Source organism: Chlorocebus sabaeus, chromosome 7 (genome assembly GCF_047675955.1).
Source record: "Chlorocebus sabaeus isolate Y175 chromosome 7, mChlSab1.0.hap1, whole genome shotgun sequence".
NCBI classification, from domain to species: Eukaryota; Metazoa; Chordata; class Mammalia; order Primates; family Cercopithecidae; genus Chlorocebus; species Chlorocebus sabaeus.
Genome location: NC_132910.1, coordinates 38,505,719 through 38,527,157, shown reverse-complemented (window position 1 = coordinate 38,527,157; position 21,439 = coordinate 38,505,719). Strand labels below are relative to the sequence as shown.

At 41.2% G+C, this 21,439-nt stretch overlaps 1 protein-coding gene across 4 annotated transcripts in view; it reads right to left on the bottom strand.

The window, feature by feature from the left end:
* The window catches only part of AFF1 (ALF transcription elongation factor 1), a 207,818-nt gene that overhangs the window by 75,584 nt on the left and 110,795 nt on the right, over nucleotides 1-21,439 (bottom strand). For 3 of the 4 annotated variants that reach the window (XM_007999174.3, XM_007999175.3, XM_007999176.3), the window contains one exon: nucleotides 20,307-21,209. The exons of the other annotated variant lie outside the window; for it this stretch is intronic. In XM_007999174.3, the coding sequence (XP_007997365.1) occupies nucleotides 20,307-21,209 (903 nt within the window). The remainder of the gene's footprint in view (nucleotides 1-20,306; nucleotides 21,210-21,439) is intronic. 4 annotated transcript variants of the gene reach the window in all.

Here is a 21,439-nt window from a genome sequence, read left to right as displayed (position 1 = left end):
CTCCAACTATTAAGCTCGTTGCATGGAAACGGCTTAAACACAGTGCCTGTACACACAGAGTATGTTCTCAATAAAATGCAGATGTTATTTTTTATTGTTTTACCATCTTACCATGACACAAAAGCCTCAGTCTTTCTTTCTTTTCTTCCATCCTACTAAGGTTTCCCACTTCTGTCATCAACCAAACTTTTATTTCATGAATCTCTGTGAAAATGTCCTCTGAAAGGGGAAAGGGAATGATAAACAAATAGTAACAAATTTTGTAACTTTTAATAATTGTATAGTACAATCTTTGATTACACCTCCTCCTCTGATATAATCGTAAACAGTTGCAGACTCTTCAGCTCTGAAGAAGTCATTATGTACTTGACCTTTGTGTCTGCAGTATGTTTCTAATAAATTCTGAATTAATTAACGTGGGAGAAACATCTTAATTTGTAAAGGCCGGGATCCTGGCTCTAGGGCATGAGAACGAAAGGAGCCAGGGCAGGGGCTGAGGTGCTGTCCACTGGCAAAGTGCTGATAAACCTTCAAGGTTGCATCGAGAATGCCTCCAAGATACCCTTACCCCTCAAGTCAAGCTGTTTATTAGACAAGAAGGAACAAAAACCCTTCCCCTGTAGAGAGTTCCAGGGCTAAGAGGGGGAAAGTAAAGACTGGCCATGTCAGTACTACCCTTCTCCTTGTCTCTCTCTACCTTTTTTGCTTTTATTTTTGTTTTGAGACAGGGTCTCACTCTGCTGCCCAGGCTGGAGTTCACTGGTGCAGTCATAGCTCACTGTAACCTCAAGTTCCTGAGCTGAAGTGATCCTCCCACCTCAGCCTCCTCAGCAGCTAAGACTACAGGCACACATACCATTATGCTCAGCTAATTGTTAAATATTTATAGGGATGGGAGTCTATGTTGCCCAGGCTAGTCTCAAAACTCCTGGCCTACAGTAATCCTCCCACCTCAGCCTGGCATGACACCCTACACCCAGCCAAACTGTTCCATTAGAGTCTACAGGGCAATGATGGGTCACTAGAAAGCCAAACATCAGGGCTTACTTAACCAACTAATAAAGCATTATTAAAATTTTCTCCATTCTAAAGCTTCTGATATGAGACCTGCTTATTAGGATGGATGTCATGATCTTGTCCCACAGTGTCAATCAATAAGTAAAACTGATTAGGTCTGCAAGCAACGGAAGCATGGGTATTACCACGCAGTGAAACCCTGCCCTGTTCAGATATCATGAAGGAAATCTCCATGAACCCTGTGCCATCTTTACCTCTGAAAATGTTTGAATAGACTCTAGTCTCAATGTCCTCTGAATCCTATATACCTAATAACCTGCTGGCATAGTTACAAATAAATTTAAACCAGTTATCATAAAAGCCTTCTAAAAACTATTCCTTACTCAAGAAAAATTTCTACAGGATGGTATTAGCAGTAGCAGGAGCAGCAGTAGTCAGAACCAAAAACATTTATTAAGGGGCAGGGAGGTTGCACAGAGAAAAGGGGGAAAAATAATGGGCAAAATTTAATCTGAACTGTTTAAGTTCTTTAAGCATGAGGAAGCCATCCGCTGGTGAAGGCAAGAAATTATGTTTAAAATTACCTCCAGACCTAAAACTTATTTTTCTTCTGACACTGCCCCTTCTTTGACCAGTCTTTCCTCCACGATATGAGGCTAGTCCAAAACAGTTTTTCCCAAACTTCGGTCATTTCTATACTATTTTGATAGTGACACCATGTCATAATACTACTTGTACCATTTTTTTAGGTCAGTTTATGATCAACTCACTTTTTTACCTCACCTCATCCTAAGCAATATTTGTGAAACCCTACGTTTGTTTGATATGCTGGTTTATATTTCTTCCTAACTCACGAGGCATGATTTGGCTGTGTCCCCACCCAAATCTCATCCTGAATTCCCATGTGTTGTGGGAGGGACCTGGTGGGAGGTAACTGGATCATGGGGGCAGGTCTTTCCCATGCTGTTCTTGTGATAGTGAATGAGTCGCACGAGAGCTGATGGTTTTAAAAATGGGAGTTTCCCTGCACAAACTCTCTCTTTGCCTGCTGCCACTCATGTAAGACGTGACTTGCTCCCCCTTGCCTTCCACCATGATTGTGAGGCTTCCCCAGCCACATGGAGCTGTGAGTTCTCCACTAAACCGCTTTCCTTTGTAAACTGCCCAGTCTCAGGTACGTCTTTATCAGCAATATGAAAGCAGACTAATGTATCACATCAAGACACATAAAATAAAGGTTGGTGTCCCCATACTATTTTTTGTTGTGACAGAGTCTGTCAGCCAGGCTGGAGTGCAGTGGCACGAACACAGCTCACTGCAGCCTACACCTCCTGTGCCCAAATGTTCCTCCTACCTCAGCCTCCTGGGCAGCTGGGACCACACGTGCATGCCACAGCACCCGGCTTATTTATTTATTTATTTTTTTGAGACGGAGTTTCACTCTTGTCACCCATGCTGGAGTGGAATGGCGTGATCTTGACTCACTGCAACTTCTGCCTCCCAGGTTTGAGCGATTCTCCTGCCTCAGCCTCCTGAGTAGCTGGGATTACAGGTGCCCACCACCATGCTTGGCTAATTTTTGTATTTTTAGTAGAGACAGGGTTTCACCTTGTTGGCCAGGCTGGTCTCGAATTCCTGACCTCAAACGATCCACCCGCCTCAGCCTCCCAAAGTGCTGAGATTATAGATGTGAGCCACCGTGCCCGGCCGCTAATTTTTAAAATATTTTGTAGAGAGAGTCTCACACCATGCTGCCCAGGCTAGTCTCAAACTCCTGGGCTCAAGGAATCCTCCCACCTCAGCCTCCCAAAGTGTTGGGATTACAGGTGTGAGCCACTGTGCCTGGCCTCCACACTATTTTAAAGAAGTTTATATGCTCATCAATACTATGTGAACCAAAAACTGAATGAGTACCTTGGGACATTTGTTCATGTGCTTATAGAACAGCTGTGGTAGCCCCCCTACCTTGTAAAAACCATCTTACTCTATCAGTCAATACAAATGTTGCCTATCTTCTATATTGGATTCAGGAACCTTCAGAGATTACATGAAAATATGCTTACTCTTACACCTTTCCTTACTAAATTTGTGACCCAGGCCACAGAATTAATACTTTATACATCAGTGTTCAGTTCAGTACTGTAATTTTTTACTAAATTTGACCTAGGTCACAGAATTAACACTTTATACATCAGTGTTCAGTTCAGTACTGTAATTTTTTCCATGTTTGTCATAATGTTCAAATGTGACTGGGCTCAAAAAGCTCTTTACACACTGGCCCTGGCCCCATATACTTCTCACAATTAATGCTATTCTGGAATTCTGAAAATACAGCAAGTATTCAGTTCTTTATTAGGGCATAAAATATCTATTCAAGTCTCTTATTGAAAAAGTGTAACATTTAAAAACTTGATTAAGATTAAATCCATGACACAGAGTTTCATTACGTTATCAAAAAAATTGAGAAATACCAGCAAACCAACCTAAAACACAAAGATACTTCTTGGGATTCTGTTGACTTCTAGGCACAGGTGTAACGTCAACAATGACTACTTGAAGATGGATAATATACAATTTTCCTACAGCATAAATTTTCTTTTACTGATACAATATGTCAAGGAAAGGTGGTATACCTCACAGTATACTAAATGTCAGGCAAACATATCCCATTTAATTCTCACAACAGCCCTCTAGCTCAGGAAATACTATCCCATTTAAATGTGAAGTAGAATGAACCCACACATTCTAACTCCATAGCTCTGTCCACTAGAAACATTATTTCCCACTCATATTTTCTTAAAACCATAATATTCAAAACTACTAAAACTTCCATAATTTCAGATTCTAAGCCAAGGTAAAGAGGTGAATCTGGCTGGGCGTGGTGGCTCACACCTGTAATCCCAGCACTTTGGGAGGCCAAAGTGGCAGATCACTTGAGGTTGGGAGTTCAAGACCAGCCTGACCCACATGGAGAAACCCCATCTCTGCTAAAAATACAAAATTAGCCGGGCTTGGTGGCACATGCCTATAATCCCAGCTACCTGGGAAGCCTGAGGCAGGAGAATCGCTTGAACCTGGGAGGCGGAGGTTGCAGTGAGCTGAGATCAAGCCATTGCACTCCAGCCTGGGTAACAAGAGCAAAACTCCGTCTCAAAAAAAGAAAAAAAAGAAAAAGAAAAAAGAGGTGAATCTACTATGCTTACACATTTAGACAATGTTAAAATAACTACTATAATTATGATGTAGATACAGTAGCTATTATGTACTTACCATATGCCAGACATTGATATAAAGGTTTAACATACATCTTCTTTCTGAAACCTGACCGTCTCCTTATGAGGAACTGTCTACCATTGCTATTTTACAGAAAAGAAATTGAGCCTTGAACAGGTTAAGTAGTTTCCCTGTCTTATAACAGCTACGAGAAGGTAAAAACAAGATTCAAACCCAAGTCTTCCTTAATCCCAAATCCATGCTTTTAACCACTACCTATATATAATGCCTAAAAGTCTCATCTAATTATTTCCAAAAACAAAACCTTAAAGTATATCTTCCTTCCTTCCAACAACATCCAAAGAGTATTCAGCATTCAATAATAACATGTTCTATTATATACTTATTTACCACTAGTTATAAATAAGTACCCATCTGTACCCTACAGAACACATGAGTTTTCTATCTAACTAAAGGATTAATATTGCTAAAATCAAAAGAAAGAAACTTTTGTATGCTGATGAATGTTTAAAACAGGCTTCCTATTACTGGCTATAAAAATAAGTAATTTAAAATAAAAGGTATTAAAGGATATGCTGTTGGACTTGGTATTGTAAACAGCACCACCATCTAAGTGCTATAATTCAAACTCTTTTGGAAAAAAAAAAAAAAAACATACATTTTACAGCTCAAAAAAGCATCAATAACTGCCACTGTGGTCTGAATATGTCTCTCCAAAGTTCCTATGTTGGACTTAAATCCCAAGGTGATAGTATTAAGAGGCAGGGCTACTGGGAGGTGCTTAGGTCAAGAGGGCTCTCTGCTCTCATGGATGGGATCAGTGCCTGTATAAAGGGGTTTGAGGGAGCAAGTCTCTTCCATCTCTTCTGCCATGTGAGGATGTAGCAAGATGCACCATCTTGGAGGCAGAAAGCAAGTCCTTATCAGGCACCGTTAGTGCCTTGATCTTGGATGTCCCAATCTCTAGAACTGTGAGAAATAAATGTCTATTGTTTATAAATTACCCAATCTAAGGTCTTTTGTTATGGCAGCATGACTAGACTAAGATAAGTATCCATTTCCTCATTACGCATACAGGAAAACTAATTCTACTTGGTGACAAGGAGGATAAGAATCCATGTTCCACAGCTTTAGGAACAGCCATCTAAAAAGAAAAAAAGTTAATTAGGCTAACCTTGATAGTATTTTGTTTTAATTAAAATACGAACGAATGCCTGAATCATACATTTAGAGACTTGTAGGTAAACATCTCTATGTTTGGATAGAGGGTCAAAAAAAGCAAAGTTTATTCTACTTTACCTAATTTCTTTTAAAAGTTTGAGAAATCAATCACATTTTTTTAAGGACATTTCATGACGACATTACCTTACTGAAAAGATAGGTCTTTTGCGAGTCTGGATTCTCATGTCTTGGGTCTGCTCAAAGTGAGGAATAATCGTACAGATACAGAAATACTTGAATTGATGGAGAGAACATCAACACTTACAGGGATCAAGCAGGTGATATGAAGGGCCCAGTTAGGTCTGGGACAAGACATCACATACACCCTGCCTAAAGGGACAGTGCTGTAAGACTGTATGTGGCCAATTCTTCCCATTTTTAACACAAAAAATAAAATCCAGACTTCAATGTGAAGGTACTAATTTTTAGATGTTGGCAACTAAATCAATATACCAGTCTCTGATGCTCTGTGGGCAGCCACGCCTCAGTGTTGGTTTTTAATGCTTCCTTCTCTCACAAGTGGGAGAATGAGGGAGTAAGAGATTAAGAAATGTATTCATTTTTAAGAGAAGAATCTCCTTTTGTGCTAAACATGGCCCAGTTTTATGTACTATGGATATCTTCAGTTTCCATACAGAGATTCTGAATAGGTCCTCAGCCTGGAGGCGCTATGGAATGAGGCTGCCTCTTCCCTTTACTGCTGTGGTCTCCTCTCTGCTGCACAAGTTCCTGCCAAAGCCACCTTTAGCGGATGTGCACACTCAGCCTGACAGATTACTAGAAACATGAACCAAGTAAGCAAAACAAACCACAGTGTAGTTATTTTACATGACTTGAATGAAATAAATCTAACTACAGGTGAGTCATAACATAATAAAAGACTCAGGTTCAGAACAACACATCAGTGTTTTCCCTTGTCTTAGCAACTAGTTCACTAGTATTTTGAGAGAATATAAGGGAGATAAAAGACCTTGTTACCTGTTTTATCCTTTAGTGCAAGACCATTAATCTTACTGGAAAATTAAGCCCAGGTTGCCAGTCAGACATTTTCAGGATCAATAATTCTTTTTTTTTTTTTTTTTTTTTTTTGAGACACAGTCTCACTCTTGCCAGGCTGGAGTGCAGTGGCATGATCTCGGCTCACTGCAACCTCTGCCTCCCGAGTTCAAGCAATTCTCCTGTCTCAGCCTCCCGAGCAGCTGGGAATACAGGCACCTGCCACCATGCCTGGCTAAGTTTTGTATTTTTAGTAGAGACAGGATTTCACCTGGTTGGTCAGGCTGGCCTCAAACTCCTGACCTCAGGTGATCCACCTGCCTCAGCCTCCCAAAGTGCTGGGATTACAGGCGTGAACCACCATGCCTGGCCTAATAATTCTTAAGTTGCTAGGATACCAGTTAATGATACCATTGTGGTCTAGAAGAGTATATGCCCTACCCATTTGGATGACTCATTCCCAAAAAAGTGATTCCTTCAACAGCAAAATATTTTAAGATTGCAAATCCTTTTCTACATTAACAGCAGTTTTATTACATGCATTACTTATAAGAAGTATATATACACACACACACACTAAAGGAAATCTGGTGTCTTATTTAATACAAAAGAAAGCACCGATATATGAGAAAGATGCATAAAACTTCCAACTTTTATAGCACATAAACCAATCTGATTAATCTCCAGGCTCAATACTGAAAAATACAGGAATTATGAGGCTGGAACTCAACTAAAAATTCCTAATGAACGGATTAGGCTGTTTATTTTCAATGTAGGAATGCCAAAAATTACTTAATACTTAGGCAGAAAATGGTGAAAGGATTTCTCAAAAACATTATTGAACATTGCACCCGTTTCCCAGTCAAGTGTCCTGAATAGGAAATTCGGTCCAATACTTCACCCCTCCGTTAAACCAAGCATTTAAGAGATTATCTTTCAGACTCCAGACCAGAGTGAGTTGGGTAAGAAATCCTCAAGCTGAGCACAGTGCAGCAAAGTTCCCATTTGGCCCCAGTTCTCACCTGTGCTAAACACAAAGGACAAACAAGCATATGAGACACAATTGACTTCTGCCCTCAAAATATTTACCACCTGGAGAAAAAGCAGCAGAATGATACCAAGGGAGAAGTGTTGAAACTCAGGCCTGAGCAGTGGGGTGCACAGCAGAAAAGTCATCTCTATAGGGTCTGGGGGCTGCAGTGGAACGAGGCAGTACCAGCAGCAGGGCCAGAACTCAAGGCTGCAAAGACAGGTAAGAGGCAAGAAGGCAAATGGAGATATCTGGCTTTTTATCCTGAAGGCAATGGAGAGGTACTAAAGGATCCTGAACAAGTATGACTTGATCTGATTTTCACTTAATCAAATCACTCATGTGAAATAATGTGGCAGCCTGAGGAGTAGAGAGCAGCAAGATGAGAGGTTAGAAAGAAGCTGTAACATTTCAAGAAAAACAGTAAAAATCCATACTACATGAGGGACAGAGAAAAGGGGAAGCTATGAATGTTTATAAATGCATCCTAATATCCATAGGATCAAGCTGCTTTCAAAACAGTGGAGTATATGACACAAAGGAATTGAGAACTGATGACCAGGAGGAAGGAGAACATTCTGTGTGTAAAGTGATATAGGGAGAGAGGGACACAAAAAAATCCATTTTAGACAGGTTCAATTCAAGATGCCTGTGCAACACCTACAAGAAAAGTCCAGCGGGCAGGTGGATAGCAGGAACCAGATCTAAGAGTTTTAGGCTAGAAAATCAATTTGGTGTTCGTGGGCATCAGCAGTTGAATCTTAAGTGCAAATGAGGTCACCAGGAAAAGGCTGCAGAATGAGAAAAGATGGATTGACGACAGAGCCCTGGAGCAGCAGTGGGAACAGCAGCCTCCAAAGGAGATTAAGGCATGTGCAAAAAGGTAGGAGAAAACCCAGACAACAGGGGAGGAGAGTATTTAAGGTGATGGTAGTCAAGTGTCAAATGCTACAGAGATGTCAAGCAGGATAAGGCCTGAAAGAGCATTCCTCGAATTCATCCAATACAGTCCACTAGTGGCTCCTGCCGGCAGAGGCAGTGGCGGCAGAGGCAGTGGCTTGAAGGCACCAAGCAGGCTGCAAAGGGTTGCAAGTAGAGGGGAGGGGAGGAGAGGAGAGGAAGCAGGCACAGAGTGTTTACCTACTTCTGTCTCCAGAGCTTTTGCTGTGAAGGGAACAAGAAGGTAGTAATTAGAGAAGACACAAGAGTGAAGAAGGGTTTGTTTTGCTCTTTCAGTTGGGAAAGGCCTAAATGTAACTATAGACTATCATGAAAGAGATGAGTAATAGGGGAAAGGTCTAAGGTAACCAAAGGTTGAGGGTAGGGGAGTTGAGAACATCTCCTTCTGTGAGATTAAACAGAAAGAGACAAACGGTGGCTGCTATGATTTGGGGGCGGGGGTGGCACTGTAGGTAGAAAGTTTGAGAGAATTCATACCTGGTGCTTCCTTCTCTGAAAGGTAGGAAGCAAAGTTAAAGGTCTCTGAGCAAGCCCCATGGCCACGAAGGCCAAAACTGAGTTTTACTCATCCTCTCATTTGAATCCCCATGCCACTCTATATTTGCATGACTCATCAGAGGCCAACACGAAAGCAAGGCCATGTGGAAAAACAGCACACCTTAAATAAAAGTGTATATAAGCCATCATTACTCCACAGAAACCATGTTTTGTGGCAGATGGAGCGCTGGAACTAGGAACCAGGGTCCAGGTTTCATGTCTCCATCTCTGCCATTTACTAGCTTAAATTAAACTTAAGAGACTCAGTTCCACAGCATGTAAAATGGTGACTCCTGCCAACTGCCATATGTAACTCACAAGGTTACTGTGATAATCAAGAGAGAAATAAGTGCTTTGGAAATTAAAGGGGGAAGAGCACTACAAGATTTTAGAGTGCATACATTTTTATAAAGTGAACTGTTTACACCAGAGATTGCCAAGCCACGGGAATGCTGTTCTTCAGGAGTGAGCTCAAGGAGCAACTACGCCATCAGGCACGGGTAGGGTAGGGTGGGGTTGCAGGGCAGGGGAATGTTGAACAACAGCGGCGGGGGTTTAAAACTATGGCAAACCTGTTCTTAAAAGCTTGATAACCTAAGGAAATACTTTCTTTCACTAGGCTTTTCATTTGTTTACTTATTTTCAATACTTTAAAATCAAATCTTAGGGGCTTTATTCACTTAGAACTCTTAACTGGGAATTAATGGTCCACTTGATCTAATTCCAACTTCATTTCTAACGTATGTTTCAATAAACAATATGATCAGAGTCTTCCCAACTCCCCAACATCACTAATTCCCCATTTTGATAGCCCTCTGTCCAAATTCTATCTTCTTCTTAAGGCCCAGTTCAAATCTCTACTCTAATCACTTCCACCACTACCAAGAGTTACATAGTAACAGTATGGAACTCTTACTATGTACAAGGCACTGTCCTAAGTAATTCAAAGATTACCTCAGTCTATTAGACCCACTTTACAGAAGAATAAACTGGTAACACAGGAAGGTTAGGTTCCTTGCCCGAAGTCTCACAGAATTATAAGCCCAAGCTGTACTGCCTGCCATGAAGCCAAAATAATTCTCCCCCTTTTATTAATGATTCTTGTTTTTGTCTAAATTACTCAATAAGTAACTAAAGAACTTCAAAAGCTGGCCCTATCTTGCCACCAGGCCCATCTCCCCACTGCTCTCCTCTGCCCATGCCCAATCTCCTGGAGCCACAAGCCCTGCCACTCCCACTAGACTTCCCTCCGTGTCTTGCTTCTACGTCTTTTCTCTTCCTAAGCCTTTGGCCTGGATGTACCTTTCACCAGAGTGCAAAGTGCTTCAAAAGTCAACTCTTAAAAAAAAAAAAAAAATGTACAGTTTTCACTTTTGAAAGGCAATATAATGTAGGTGTTGTGGTTAAGGCTGTGTACTCCGGAACCAGACTACTCAAGTCTGGATTTCAGATCCAGTGGCAAAAGCCTCCAGAAGCTTGGACAACCAATCTCTCCGTACCTCTAAATCTCTCAGTAAAACAGGATGGTAACACTACCTACCACATGGGATCATCATGAAGATGAAATGAGTTAGCACCTATAAAGCACTTGCAACAGTTTCCATCATAATGTGAACAAGGGGACTATGCCAGCATTGTATTATGAAGAGTTCCGTCTTACCTTGTTCATACTGATTACACTTTGGATTTTTATGCTATGTCATAATAAATTTATCATGCATGTGTCTTTCTTTCCTATTAGCTCCCTTTATATCTAATGGGTGTTCAAATATTTGTTGACAGAAAAGAATGTAAAAATACGAATCCTTCTATGACAAAGAAAGTTGTTTTTAAAACACATTTTGTAAGAATGTTCATATTATTTAATAGGAAAATTTTTTTTTCACAAGTTCCATGTTCTCAAGCATGAAAAAATGTTGGAAGTAACAAATTCTAATTATACCATAGAGTTCTATTTTAAATTTTTCTAAAATGCAACAGCAAATACTTGCTTTGGGGTAGAGTATTTTGAAAATTCAGCTCTAAGGAAAAAGAGAATCCATAAAGTGTGGGATTAAGAATAATTGGGGCCGGGCATGGTGGCTCACGCTTGTAATCCCAGCACTTTGGGAGGACGAGGCAGGCAGATCACGAGATCAGGAGTTTGAGACCAGTCTGGCCAACACAGTGAAGCCCTGTCTCTACTAAAAAATACAAAAATTAGCCAGGCGTGGTGGCACATGCCTGTAATCTCAGCTACTCGGGAGGCTGAGGTAGGAGAATCGAATCGCTTGAACCCGGAAGGTGGAAGTTGCAGTGAGCTGAGATCATACCAGTGCACTCCAGCCTGGGTGATAAGAGCTAGACTCTGTCTCAAAAAAAAAAAAAAAAAAAGAATAACTGGAAATATACATAACATAGAATGCCTTCCTTTCTTAATTCATGCAGTTCAATTCAAAGCTCCAAATTCTTGTCCAATATGAGTTTTCAGAGTTCTATTATTTGTAAATTGGAATAAAAAACCTAAGGTGATTTATCTAAAGGATAGGGCTAGAAATAGGACCTCTAATTACTTAAATACCGAAGCCTCCAGATTAAAACATTAAACCTCAAAACCCTTCAGCCAAAGGGATTAAGAAGATTAGAATGGGCTTCACAAATTACCACGGGGTTAGGAAAAAAAAATGCAGAGAGAAAGTAGGCCAAATTTAAATAGGGAATGAAATGAAGTTCAAGGGAAAACTAATAGTTTGTGTGGACTCTAGACCTCTGTGGGAAAAACCATCAATCGAGTGATTTCAACAATTAAAGAAAGGAACAAAATCAATGTAAAAATAGCTGCTTATAGAGTTCTTGGGAAATGTGAACATGCAAAGTTAACCTTGGAAAATAATGATTTTCAAACTGCTGTTGGCAACTGTAGAGACGAAATACAAGATCAAAAAATAAACTTACTATGTTAACATGAACCAGGATCCTCTCTTAGGAGGAACTGTTTAAACATCTCATGAGTGTTGGTCACCCCCACCAAAACAGCCAAAATCAAACCACTAACTCAGTCATCAACAAGATTCCCCTTAGAATATCTGGGTTTCTGTCCCTGAAGATTATCAGTTGGCTCAAAATAAAACACAATTAATCTAGAGAAGAGCTAAAATGACCCGGGTGGCTATGTGAGAGCCTGGGAGAGCACATGCAGTCTGGCAAGATTCAAAAGAGTTGAGTGTCTGTATTTTGGCAAAGGCACAACTGGAGAGACTCAGGGGGATCCAATAACCATCCACAAACATCTCAAGTGTGAAAACAAGGAGGAACAGGAATTTCTTATCCTGGTACCAAATGTACTTCGGACATTTTCGAGAAGGAATAGACAGTGAAATGCACAAAGTAAAAACAATTCCAATTAATACCACCCAAAAAATTCTTCCAGTTTCAATTTTATGCTTTCTTCTTGGGCTACTATAAGCAATTCTATTCTTTGCATTAACTTATTTTTTTTAGCAATTTAAGAGCTTGTCAAAAATATTGTCTCTATATTACTTTAAAAGTTTCCTTCAGAGTTTAAAGTGTTTCTTCAAAAGACTGCCAGGTTCAGCCTGGGCAACACCACAAGACCTTGTCTCTACAAAAAATAAAAATAAATCAGCCAAGCATGGTGCCGTGTGCCTGCAGTCCTAGCTACTCAGTATGGTAAAGGTGGAGCATTGCTTGAATCCAGGAGTTCAAGGCTGACATGAGCTGTGATTGTGCCACTGCACTCCAGCCCGGTTGACAGAGAGAGACTCTGTCTCTAAAAAGAAAATTTTTAATAAATAAAATTAAAAGATTGCCAGGTTCCAGAAATTGCCTCTACTCAGCCAATAATCTGATTTTTTCCCCTGAATTCTCCAGTTTTGTAAATACTGGCTAAAAGTGTGGGGGGTGGTAGAGAGAGTAAGGAGAAAGAAAGAAAACAAGTCCTACAGGCCAAACAAAATAATTTGTCTGCAGGCCCAACCTAGCCCTCAGGCTGCTTGTTTACAGCTTCTGCTCTAAAAAAACCTGCCTGTCACTATTTTAAACCTTCTATATTTAGATCTTTTCAGGTTTAAAATTTGGCCTCTAAAGTGCAGGTGACTTATTCTTCATGCTTTCTTACAAGCGGTTTGGAAGTCATCTGTTCCAGGCACCACCCATGGCAGCAGGGAATTCTGCACACTGATAACTTGACTCTGCTATCAATTTCCTAACACATTTAGGTCATGTAGGTCTGCCCAGGCTCACTGAGGTCCAGCTTACAGAATCTAGAGTTACCATAACAAAACATTTTTAGAAAACAGAACCTGAAAAGCTAGATAAGACTGTGTCATAATCTTCTACCTTCCCTACATAAGCTTGAAAATGTTGGGGGCAGAACAATGAAAAACATGAGCTGTGGAGGAAAAGAGGAGGAGAGTCTTGGGGATCCCACTCCTGTGCTTCTCCCCTGAGGCTACTCTGACATCCTACTCAGGAATGAAAGCCCCATCTATCAGTTCAGTGTGATCCTTGTGCCTGAGACCCACATGGTGTGTGTGGGGGGGGCTTCTTGAGCCACTGGGAGGGGCCCCTCCAGCTCCCTGTGGCCCACCAGCTTTTCCGGAACAGTTGTCATTTCCAGGCTACAGAACAAACTGCAAGAGATACAGTTTCCTCAACCCACCTAGGGGAGGGCCTGGGAATTTTTATTTTTAACAATTTGTGTTTTTAACAGGCTTCCCAGGTGATTCTGATGTGCTGCCAAGTTTCAGAATAAATGAAAAATTCCCTTTGATCTATGGTACTGGGCTTATATCCTGGGAAGAATTATCTAATGGTCTCTCTACACCGTGTGGCATAAGCCAGTGGCACATGCTATTCCTTCTTCCTGGAATACTGACACTGCTGAAGCCCCAACACCCCTCACTGGGGGCACTCCTACTCACCTTCAGCTCTCATTCCAATAGTACCTCCTCAAATAGTACTTCCTCAGAGAAGCCTTCCTCAGCTACTTAGTTCTAAGTCACAATCCCCTCTTACAGCTCTTAGAATAGCTTGCAGTTTCCCTTATAGCACTTGTCAAAGCTTCTTTTACATGGATCTGAGTGATTACTTGACTAATGTCAGTTTCTAACTGGACAGTTAAGGTCCAAGACGACTGGAAGCACCTGGTTTTGCCCATCATTGTAACCTCATCCCCAGAACCAGGCCTGGCACACAACAGGGGCTCGAGATATTTTGGTTAAAATGCTGAATACATGATGTGTTTGTGAGAGAGTGAGCAGCTTAAATGTGTTTTGAGTGGTGCAAGAGCAGGATATGCACCATCGGCATATCCAGAAGTAAACCGCCTGAAGGTTTAAATCATCTCATAATAGGGAAGTCCCTCTTCTTGAGGTTTAAGTTAAATATGGAAGTAGGAAAGAATGTTTGTACATGTGAATGCAAAGTGAATCACTATCACACAGTTTTCCACTGTGGGTTAATTCATGCAGTTGTTAGGCTGGTACTTTATTGAAAATAGGAGGCTCAACTTAAGAGCTGCAATGAATCAAAGTGGTCCAACAATGAATGTACACTTAGGTCTCGGAAATTAGATGCAAGCATGTGGCAACAAAACGTTCCTAACATGATGCCACAAGAGGCCACAAGGAAAAGAGTAATTGCTTTGCAGAAATCAGTCACAATCAGGACTCAAAGCCAGAGTGATCTGGAGGAGGAATTAAGTAAGACCATAGAAGGATTCTTAGGTACACATGCTCAGTCCCAAGGTTTTAGATACCTACTAAATAAACACAAACAAATCCCAAATTATTTCCAGTCCTGACATTTTCCCAGAGTTAGACTGCTATTTATGACTGCCACTTGTCATCTCTACCTGGATACATAACAGCATCTCAAACTTAACACATGATCTTAATATATGACCCAACTAGAGTTCTTAGTTTTCCAGGTCATTTCCCTCTCAGTGGCTGGTATCATCCCACCATCCTTGCCTTTCAAGTAAAAAGCCTACCAGCCTTGTTTGATGCCTCACCTTCCCTCACCTCAGGCCACTCCTATCTCCCGTCAATCACAGAGCCCTATCAGTTCCCTGCCAAACAAATCCAGAACTTGTCCACTTCGCACCATGTACATGGCTACTATCCTACCCTAAGCCAGTACCATTTCCCATCCCCCAACTGGTCTCCAGGCTTCCACCTTTGCCCCTCTCATCCATTTCCCACCCAGGAGCCAGAGTTACAGTTTTTTAAAAAGAAAAAAAAAAAGTAGGTATGTCCCTCCCCTGCTCAACATTATCCAGTGGTCTCCATCACAAATAATACTCAAATGCCCTTTCATGGCCAACAAGGCCTCCATGGTCTTACTGCCCATGTCTCCAGTCCCATTTCACATCCTCCCCTCACTCTCAGTGTTCCAACCATACTCCCCTCATTTCTGTTTATTTTGGGTGGCAGGGGCAGTTGAGACTGGGTCCCGCTGTCGCTCAGGCTGGGGTTCAGTGGCAGTATCTCCACTCACTACAACCTCAGCCTCTCAGGCTCAAATGATCCTCCTATCTCACTCAGCCTCCTCAGTAGCTGGAACTACTTCTAATTTTTTCCCAGTAGCTGGGAAAACTTTTTAATTTTTTTAATAGAGACAGCATCTCACTATGTTGCCCAGGCTGGTCTTGAACTCCTGGGCTCAAGTGATCCTCCCACCTTGGCCTCCCAATGTGCTGGGATTAACAAGGCCATTCCTTTTCCTAAGTTCAGGCCTTCACACTTGTTTCCTCTGCCTGAAATGAAATACGTCTCTGAGCTCTTCATGACTGACACATGTTCATCCTCCCTGTCTCTGTGAAAGGTGCCTCCCCAGAGCATCCTGTACTGACCACCATTGTTAAGTCAGCCTCCTCTGATCCATCTCATCCTCATCACCCTCTTTACTTCTTGCGGCACTCTTATCAACGCCTATGATTTCATTATATCTGTATTATCAATGCTCCCTATTAGAATAGATGGTCTATGAGACCAGGGATCTGTCTAGCTTGATCTCAGCTGTATCACCAAGAGCCTAGTACAGTGCATGGAACACAGTGGAGGGTTAATATCAGTTTGTTGGGCCAGGTGCAGTGGTTCATGCCTGTAATCCCGGCACTTTGGGATGCTGAGGCAGGCGGATCATGAGGTCAAGAGATTGAGACCATTCTGGCCAACATGGTGAAACACCATCTCCAATAAAAATATATATATACAAAAAATTAGCTGGGCATGGTGGCACACGCCTATAGTCCCAACTACACCGGAGGCTGAGGCAGGAGGACTGCTTGAACCCGGGAGGTTGAGGTTGCAGTGAGCCAAGATTGTGCCATTGCACTCCAGCCTAGAGACAGAGCGAGACTCTGTCTCAAAAAACAAAACAAAATAAACAAAATACCAGTTTGTTGAAAGGATAAGTTAAGAAAGAAAGAAAGAAAGAAAGAAAGAAAGAAAGAAAGAAAGAAAGAAAGAAAGAAGAGAAGAGAAGAGAAAAAAAAGAAAAGAAAAGAAAAGAAAAGGAGGAATGATGAAAGATAAAAGTGAGGCCAAGAAACACAACAGGAAATGAAACTCACTGTATCCTCCATGGCTCTGCTGTAGGTTCAGTCTGGGTGACAAAGCACAACTCTTCTGGTCAAAAACACAAACATCTCACCACTGCCACCAATGCTGCCACCAAACAGCAAGTCAAAAGAACTAACTCTAACTCAAGTCAAAAGTTCTAGCTCTGGCTCTGATATTAACTACAACTTTTTGCAAAATGAAGGACTTTACCCTTTTAGACCTTATTTGTAAAATGAAAGAGCTGTGTCCTTAGCTTTAAAATTCAAACATTCTAAATTCAGTATATGATTTGGTATACCCATCTCTGCTTATTCCATTTCTGCTTTTCAATAAAAAGCCTATCTAGCACATAAATCCTCTATCTGAAACCTGTATCTAGGCAGACCTCCCCACCTCCACATTCCATCCCAATGCCCCCAGCCTCAGCGTCCACGTGCATGAGTACTCACAGAGATACCACGGCTTCTCTCTCTTTCACTTGTTATCTCTAGATAGAAAAGAGTGATATAAAGAAATCCCAGCCTTTCAATTGGGCAGGCCCACCTCTGATGTGGCAACTCTGCAGCTGGAAGGGATCTACATGAGATCGGGGAGTTCTGGGCCTGGCCTCAGATTGGTCACTTCACACTGCTAGACATCTTCCAGTTGACGTATAACTAAAACAGACACTCCCAGAGAAAACCAAGTGCAGATTTTTGTGGTCCAGGCTTCTAGTCAGAAATTGACCTTTTGATAATTTTTTCCCTTAGGATCTTTGGAAGAATTAAACTTTAATTCTGAGAAAGACTTACCCCAGATAAGAATATGAGTTTTTATAGTATCAACTAAAACATAAAATGAAGTATTTCCCATGAGGGGAAAGGAAAGGACAGGGAGTAAAGAATCCACACTTAGGTGGCTAGAGAATGAAGGAACATAAAAAACAAAAAATAAAAAGAGTGGCTTTCCAATTTGGATTCATTTGTAAAATTACTATTTCACAGAAGCAGTGGGAAAGGGTAGGGAAGAAATGAAACAAACCACAAAACAGAACTATCCTCACACTCAGAGTGCTAGGAAAGAGAATATTTCCTGACTTGCCTTAGGACCAATGAAGCAATAAAAGGAAAATCAGCTACTCCCACACCCCCTTCTCCTAGCTCTACCAAGAGCCAGCTTCTCCTTCTGCCCCAAACCCAAAAATAGCCCAGGCTATTGCTAATATTCTCACCTATATTCAAAGTTTACCTGCTCTGGGGCCAATTCCCACATTTTTGGTCCCACATCTCTATACTTTCCTTGGGTTCACCAGAATAATAATCCCTGGATTCACAAGAAATATTAAAATTTGAAATTTAAAATTCAAGTATATTTTTAAAACTTTCAAAAATACCCATTTTGCTAAGTGTGTAAACAGAAAATTAATGCTAAGTCTGTGAAACATGAGATCTTTGTTAAAAGAGCAAAATCAAATCCAAAACCTGACCAGACAGCTCCAAGATCCCTGCTTCCCGGATTGACGACTCCTTCATTCCACGCTCTTGGCTCCTAATTTGTCCTTACATGGGTCACCTAGAGCCCTCCATCTGTCTGGCCCCCTCAGTTCCATCCTCCCACTCACCAACAGCGCCACGGGGCTCCCAGGCAGTTGGCACCACAGCTGCCACTGCCTGGCATGAGAACTCTGGCCGAGACCAGAGGGAACCATCACATTAAAGGAAATGCTGACTGAACAGAGGCTGCAGATGAAAGGTTTACTTCTACTCCATCGTCGATAGCAGATGCCTGGTGCCAAGAAAACCCCCATTCTTCAATAACCAAATTTATGGAGGATTTTGTTCCTCAGAAAATATGCAAGAGCCAATTAACATAGTCCTATGTTCGAAATACGTGTTAAATATAAGGGGTTTTATGACACTGAAGAATCTCAACTCAGCCTACTTATTTCCACCCAAGAAAGCAGTAAGTTAACCGGAATCTTCTCCCAGAAACATCTACTAGGAAACCTAGGGCTGAATTACACAGGTTCTTTAAGTACCTAGTTCCAGAGAGAGAAAACTCAATTGTTCTCTAATTGTTTCATAAGTGTAGGCTGATCTCTACACTAGACTAATCTGTCCTGCAGAAAGGACCGATTTCTCTGGCACAGAATCTTGCACTTAAGCATATGGTTGGGCATTTGGTAGACAATGTAAATATTTGCTAATTTGTCTAAAAATTGTTTTAAAGCAATTTTTTAGGTTATTTTTAGAAAAAATGTTAAGTTGTTCCCCCCCTTTTTTTTTAAACTGGGAACATACAGCTAACCCTATTTGATAAAGAAAGCAAAGAAACTATCACTGAGTTCTTTACTGCCTGAATTAGAAGGCAGGTGGAGTGACTGTTTTGAGGAGGGAGAATCTCACTTCATTTTGCCTTCATTCAGCTGCCTACTTCTTCCTCCGTCACAGCACAAAATGTTCAATAAATGGCTCAATGCATTAAATCTTCATAAGTTAGGATCGGAGGTGCAGTTCTGCCATCTTGGTCATTTCTACCATTGCTTTTACTCCTTCTTTCTTATTTTTCCTTGGCTCCCAAACAAGTGGCATTCAGAAGACATCTGGAAGCACTCAGCCCAAGAGCTCAGTGAGGACGGCACCCCAACCTCCCTCTTCTAAACCAGAAGCTGACACCAGACAGTTACAGGTTGTCCTCCTGGAAGATAAAGGTTATCTTTCTGGGTAGGAATCACACCCCCACCTAAGGAATTTTACCTTCTGGCATTATGTAAGACATATCTGGATGGCACAAATGTCTTTGAGCAATGGAGATGCAAATTAGAATGTTTATACAATAGATGTAACTAAATCATAGACTTTACATTAAAAGATAACTTTTAAAATTCACTTCAAACATTTCACTTCGCACTACTAATCTTAATTTTGGAGAAACTGGTACCACTTTAAAATTTCAGTGATAGGATGTATGCTCTGATTCTCCTCATTCAAACACAATGCTGCTGTTCAACCACGGAGTAGAAAAAGAAATTTTTTTTTTCTTGGTTTTAAGAAGTACAGCATTTGGGTTACTTTTAAAACCCATAGTTGAAAAACATTCTGTATTATATTTGTGACTCACTCTCAAGTGAAATGTCACCATACACCCACTCTTCTTTTTTAGGTGATAAATAATAAAATATTAGAACAGAACTTTAGTTACAAAGTTCCTCACAATTTACAGGGAACAAGTGCTTTTAAAATAATAAAAATTAAGCGACTCTGTCATCTTGTTTTTACTTTTTTACAGTTTAGATCTCAGGAAAAACTAACTGGGTCTGAGGAGGTATTAATCAAAAAACTTTTTTCTTCACATTGTTATCCCAGTGTCTCCCAAAACAATAAATAAGACACCTGAAAACCTTCCTGAAACTTTCTGGTAACCGAAATCTTCTCTATCTTGATTGGGTTTGGGATCCTACAGGTGTATCTATTTTTTGAAACACAAACTGTACTCTTATGATCTCTATGCTTTACTGTATATAAATTTTGGCTCAATAAAAAGGTTCTCTAAACCTTTCTGCAAACTGCATTTCAATATCTATAATCAGTTGTCTATCTCAGATCTGAGTTTTTCATGGGTTATTAACAAGATCCTAAAACCAAAAAGAACTCCCCCTACACAAAAGCCATGGACTAACCTCCCCACCTTGCCCCACATCCTCCGGACATTTTCATATCAAATCCGTCTTCGAATCAGAATTGCCCAAGATAAGAAATTCCACACACCTCAACTGACTGAGAAGGCATCTTCAGTTTGGTGAGCTTAGCTTTGGCAGGCACTTTCAAGTCTGTTTTTTCAAAGGTCTGCTGTCGATAGTCCTCCGGCAGTGGTTTCAGTTCAGGGGATTCACTAGGAGCCTGATCTTGACCATCCATGGGTCGGACATAAGCCGTGGGCTTCTGCTGCATTGCAACACTTTTTGAGGGAAGGGAGGGAGGTGGAAATGTCTGAGAAGGTGGCTGGGGAGGAGCCACCAAACTGTCTTGAGAGGTCTCTTTATCATGGACTTTCACTGCTAGGTCCTTGGGAGATTTGGCTGGGCAAGAGCCTTTACTGTTATTGTTGCTGCCATGAACCTTGCTGCTTCCTTGCGTCCGGGGAAGAGTTTGCTGGTTGGAATGTATAGGTGACAAAGGGGGAACTGGGGAAGGCAAAGAGGAGATTAAGGGAGAAAGCTCCCTCTCTGGAGCGGAGTCTGTCACTGAAGCACAGTGGTCTCCGTCAGCTCTTCGGTCACCTTTCTTGTGATGACTAGAGCCATACCCCTCCTGACCAAGGCGATCCTGGGTCAGGTGCTGGCTGTCTGGTGGGCCGTGGCTTTTGGCATGGAGACTTGGCATTGGTTCAGTTCTTGGCTGCGCCATCTTTGGATTGTGGCTAATGTTGCCAACAGAGAGTGGTCCAGACGCAGGAGTGTGAATGGACTGGTGGTGGACACTAGTGTGGAAGGAGCTGGATGGAATGCTGCTCCCTTTGTCAGGAATTAAAGGATATTTCGGCTTTCCCAATCTATTTTCAGAAGCATCCAAGCGATGGGTGTGGGACTTAGTACTAAGGAACTCCTTCACTTCTTCGTAGTTTCCCAACATGTTCTGTATTCGACTAGACAGCTCATCACCTTTTGCTGTCTGAAAAAAAAGGAGAATTTGAGAATGAAAAAAACTAAGGAAAATTACCATTTAACAAACCACGTTATATAATACTATTAAGGAAAAAACTCTGAACTTAATGTGTGACATGTAGAATTTAATGTGCTATTTTAACTCAATTCCCCTGTTGAGAAGACTATCATGGATACATATTACTAACTGTAGAAGACTAACATTACAAAAGAAAACCACAAGGTTTGGTAATTCTG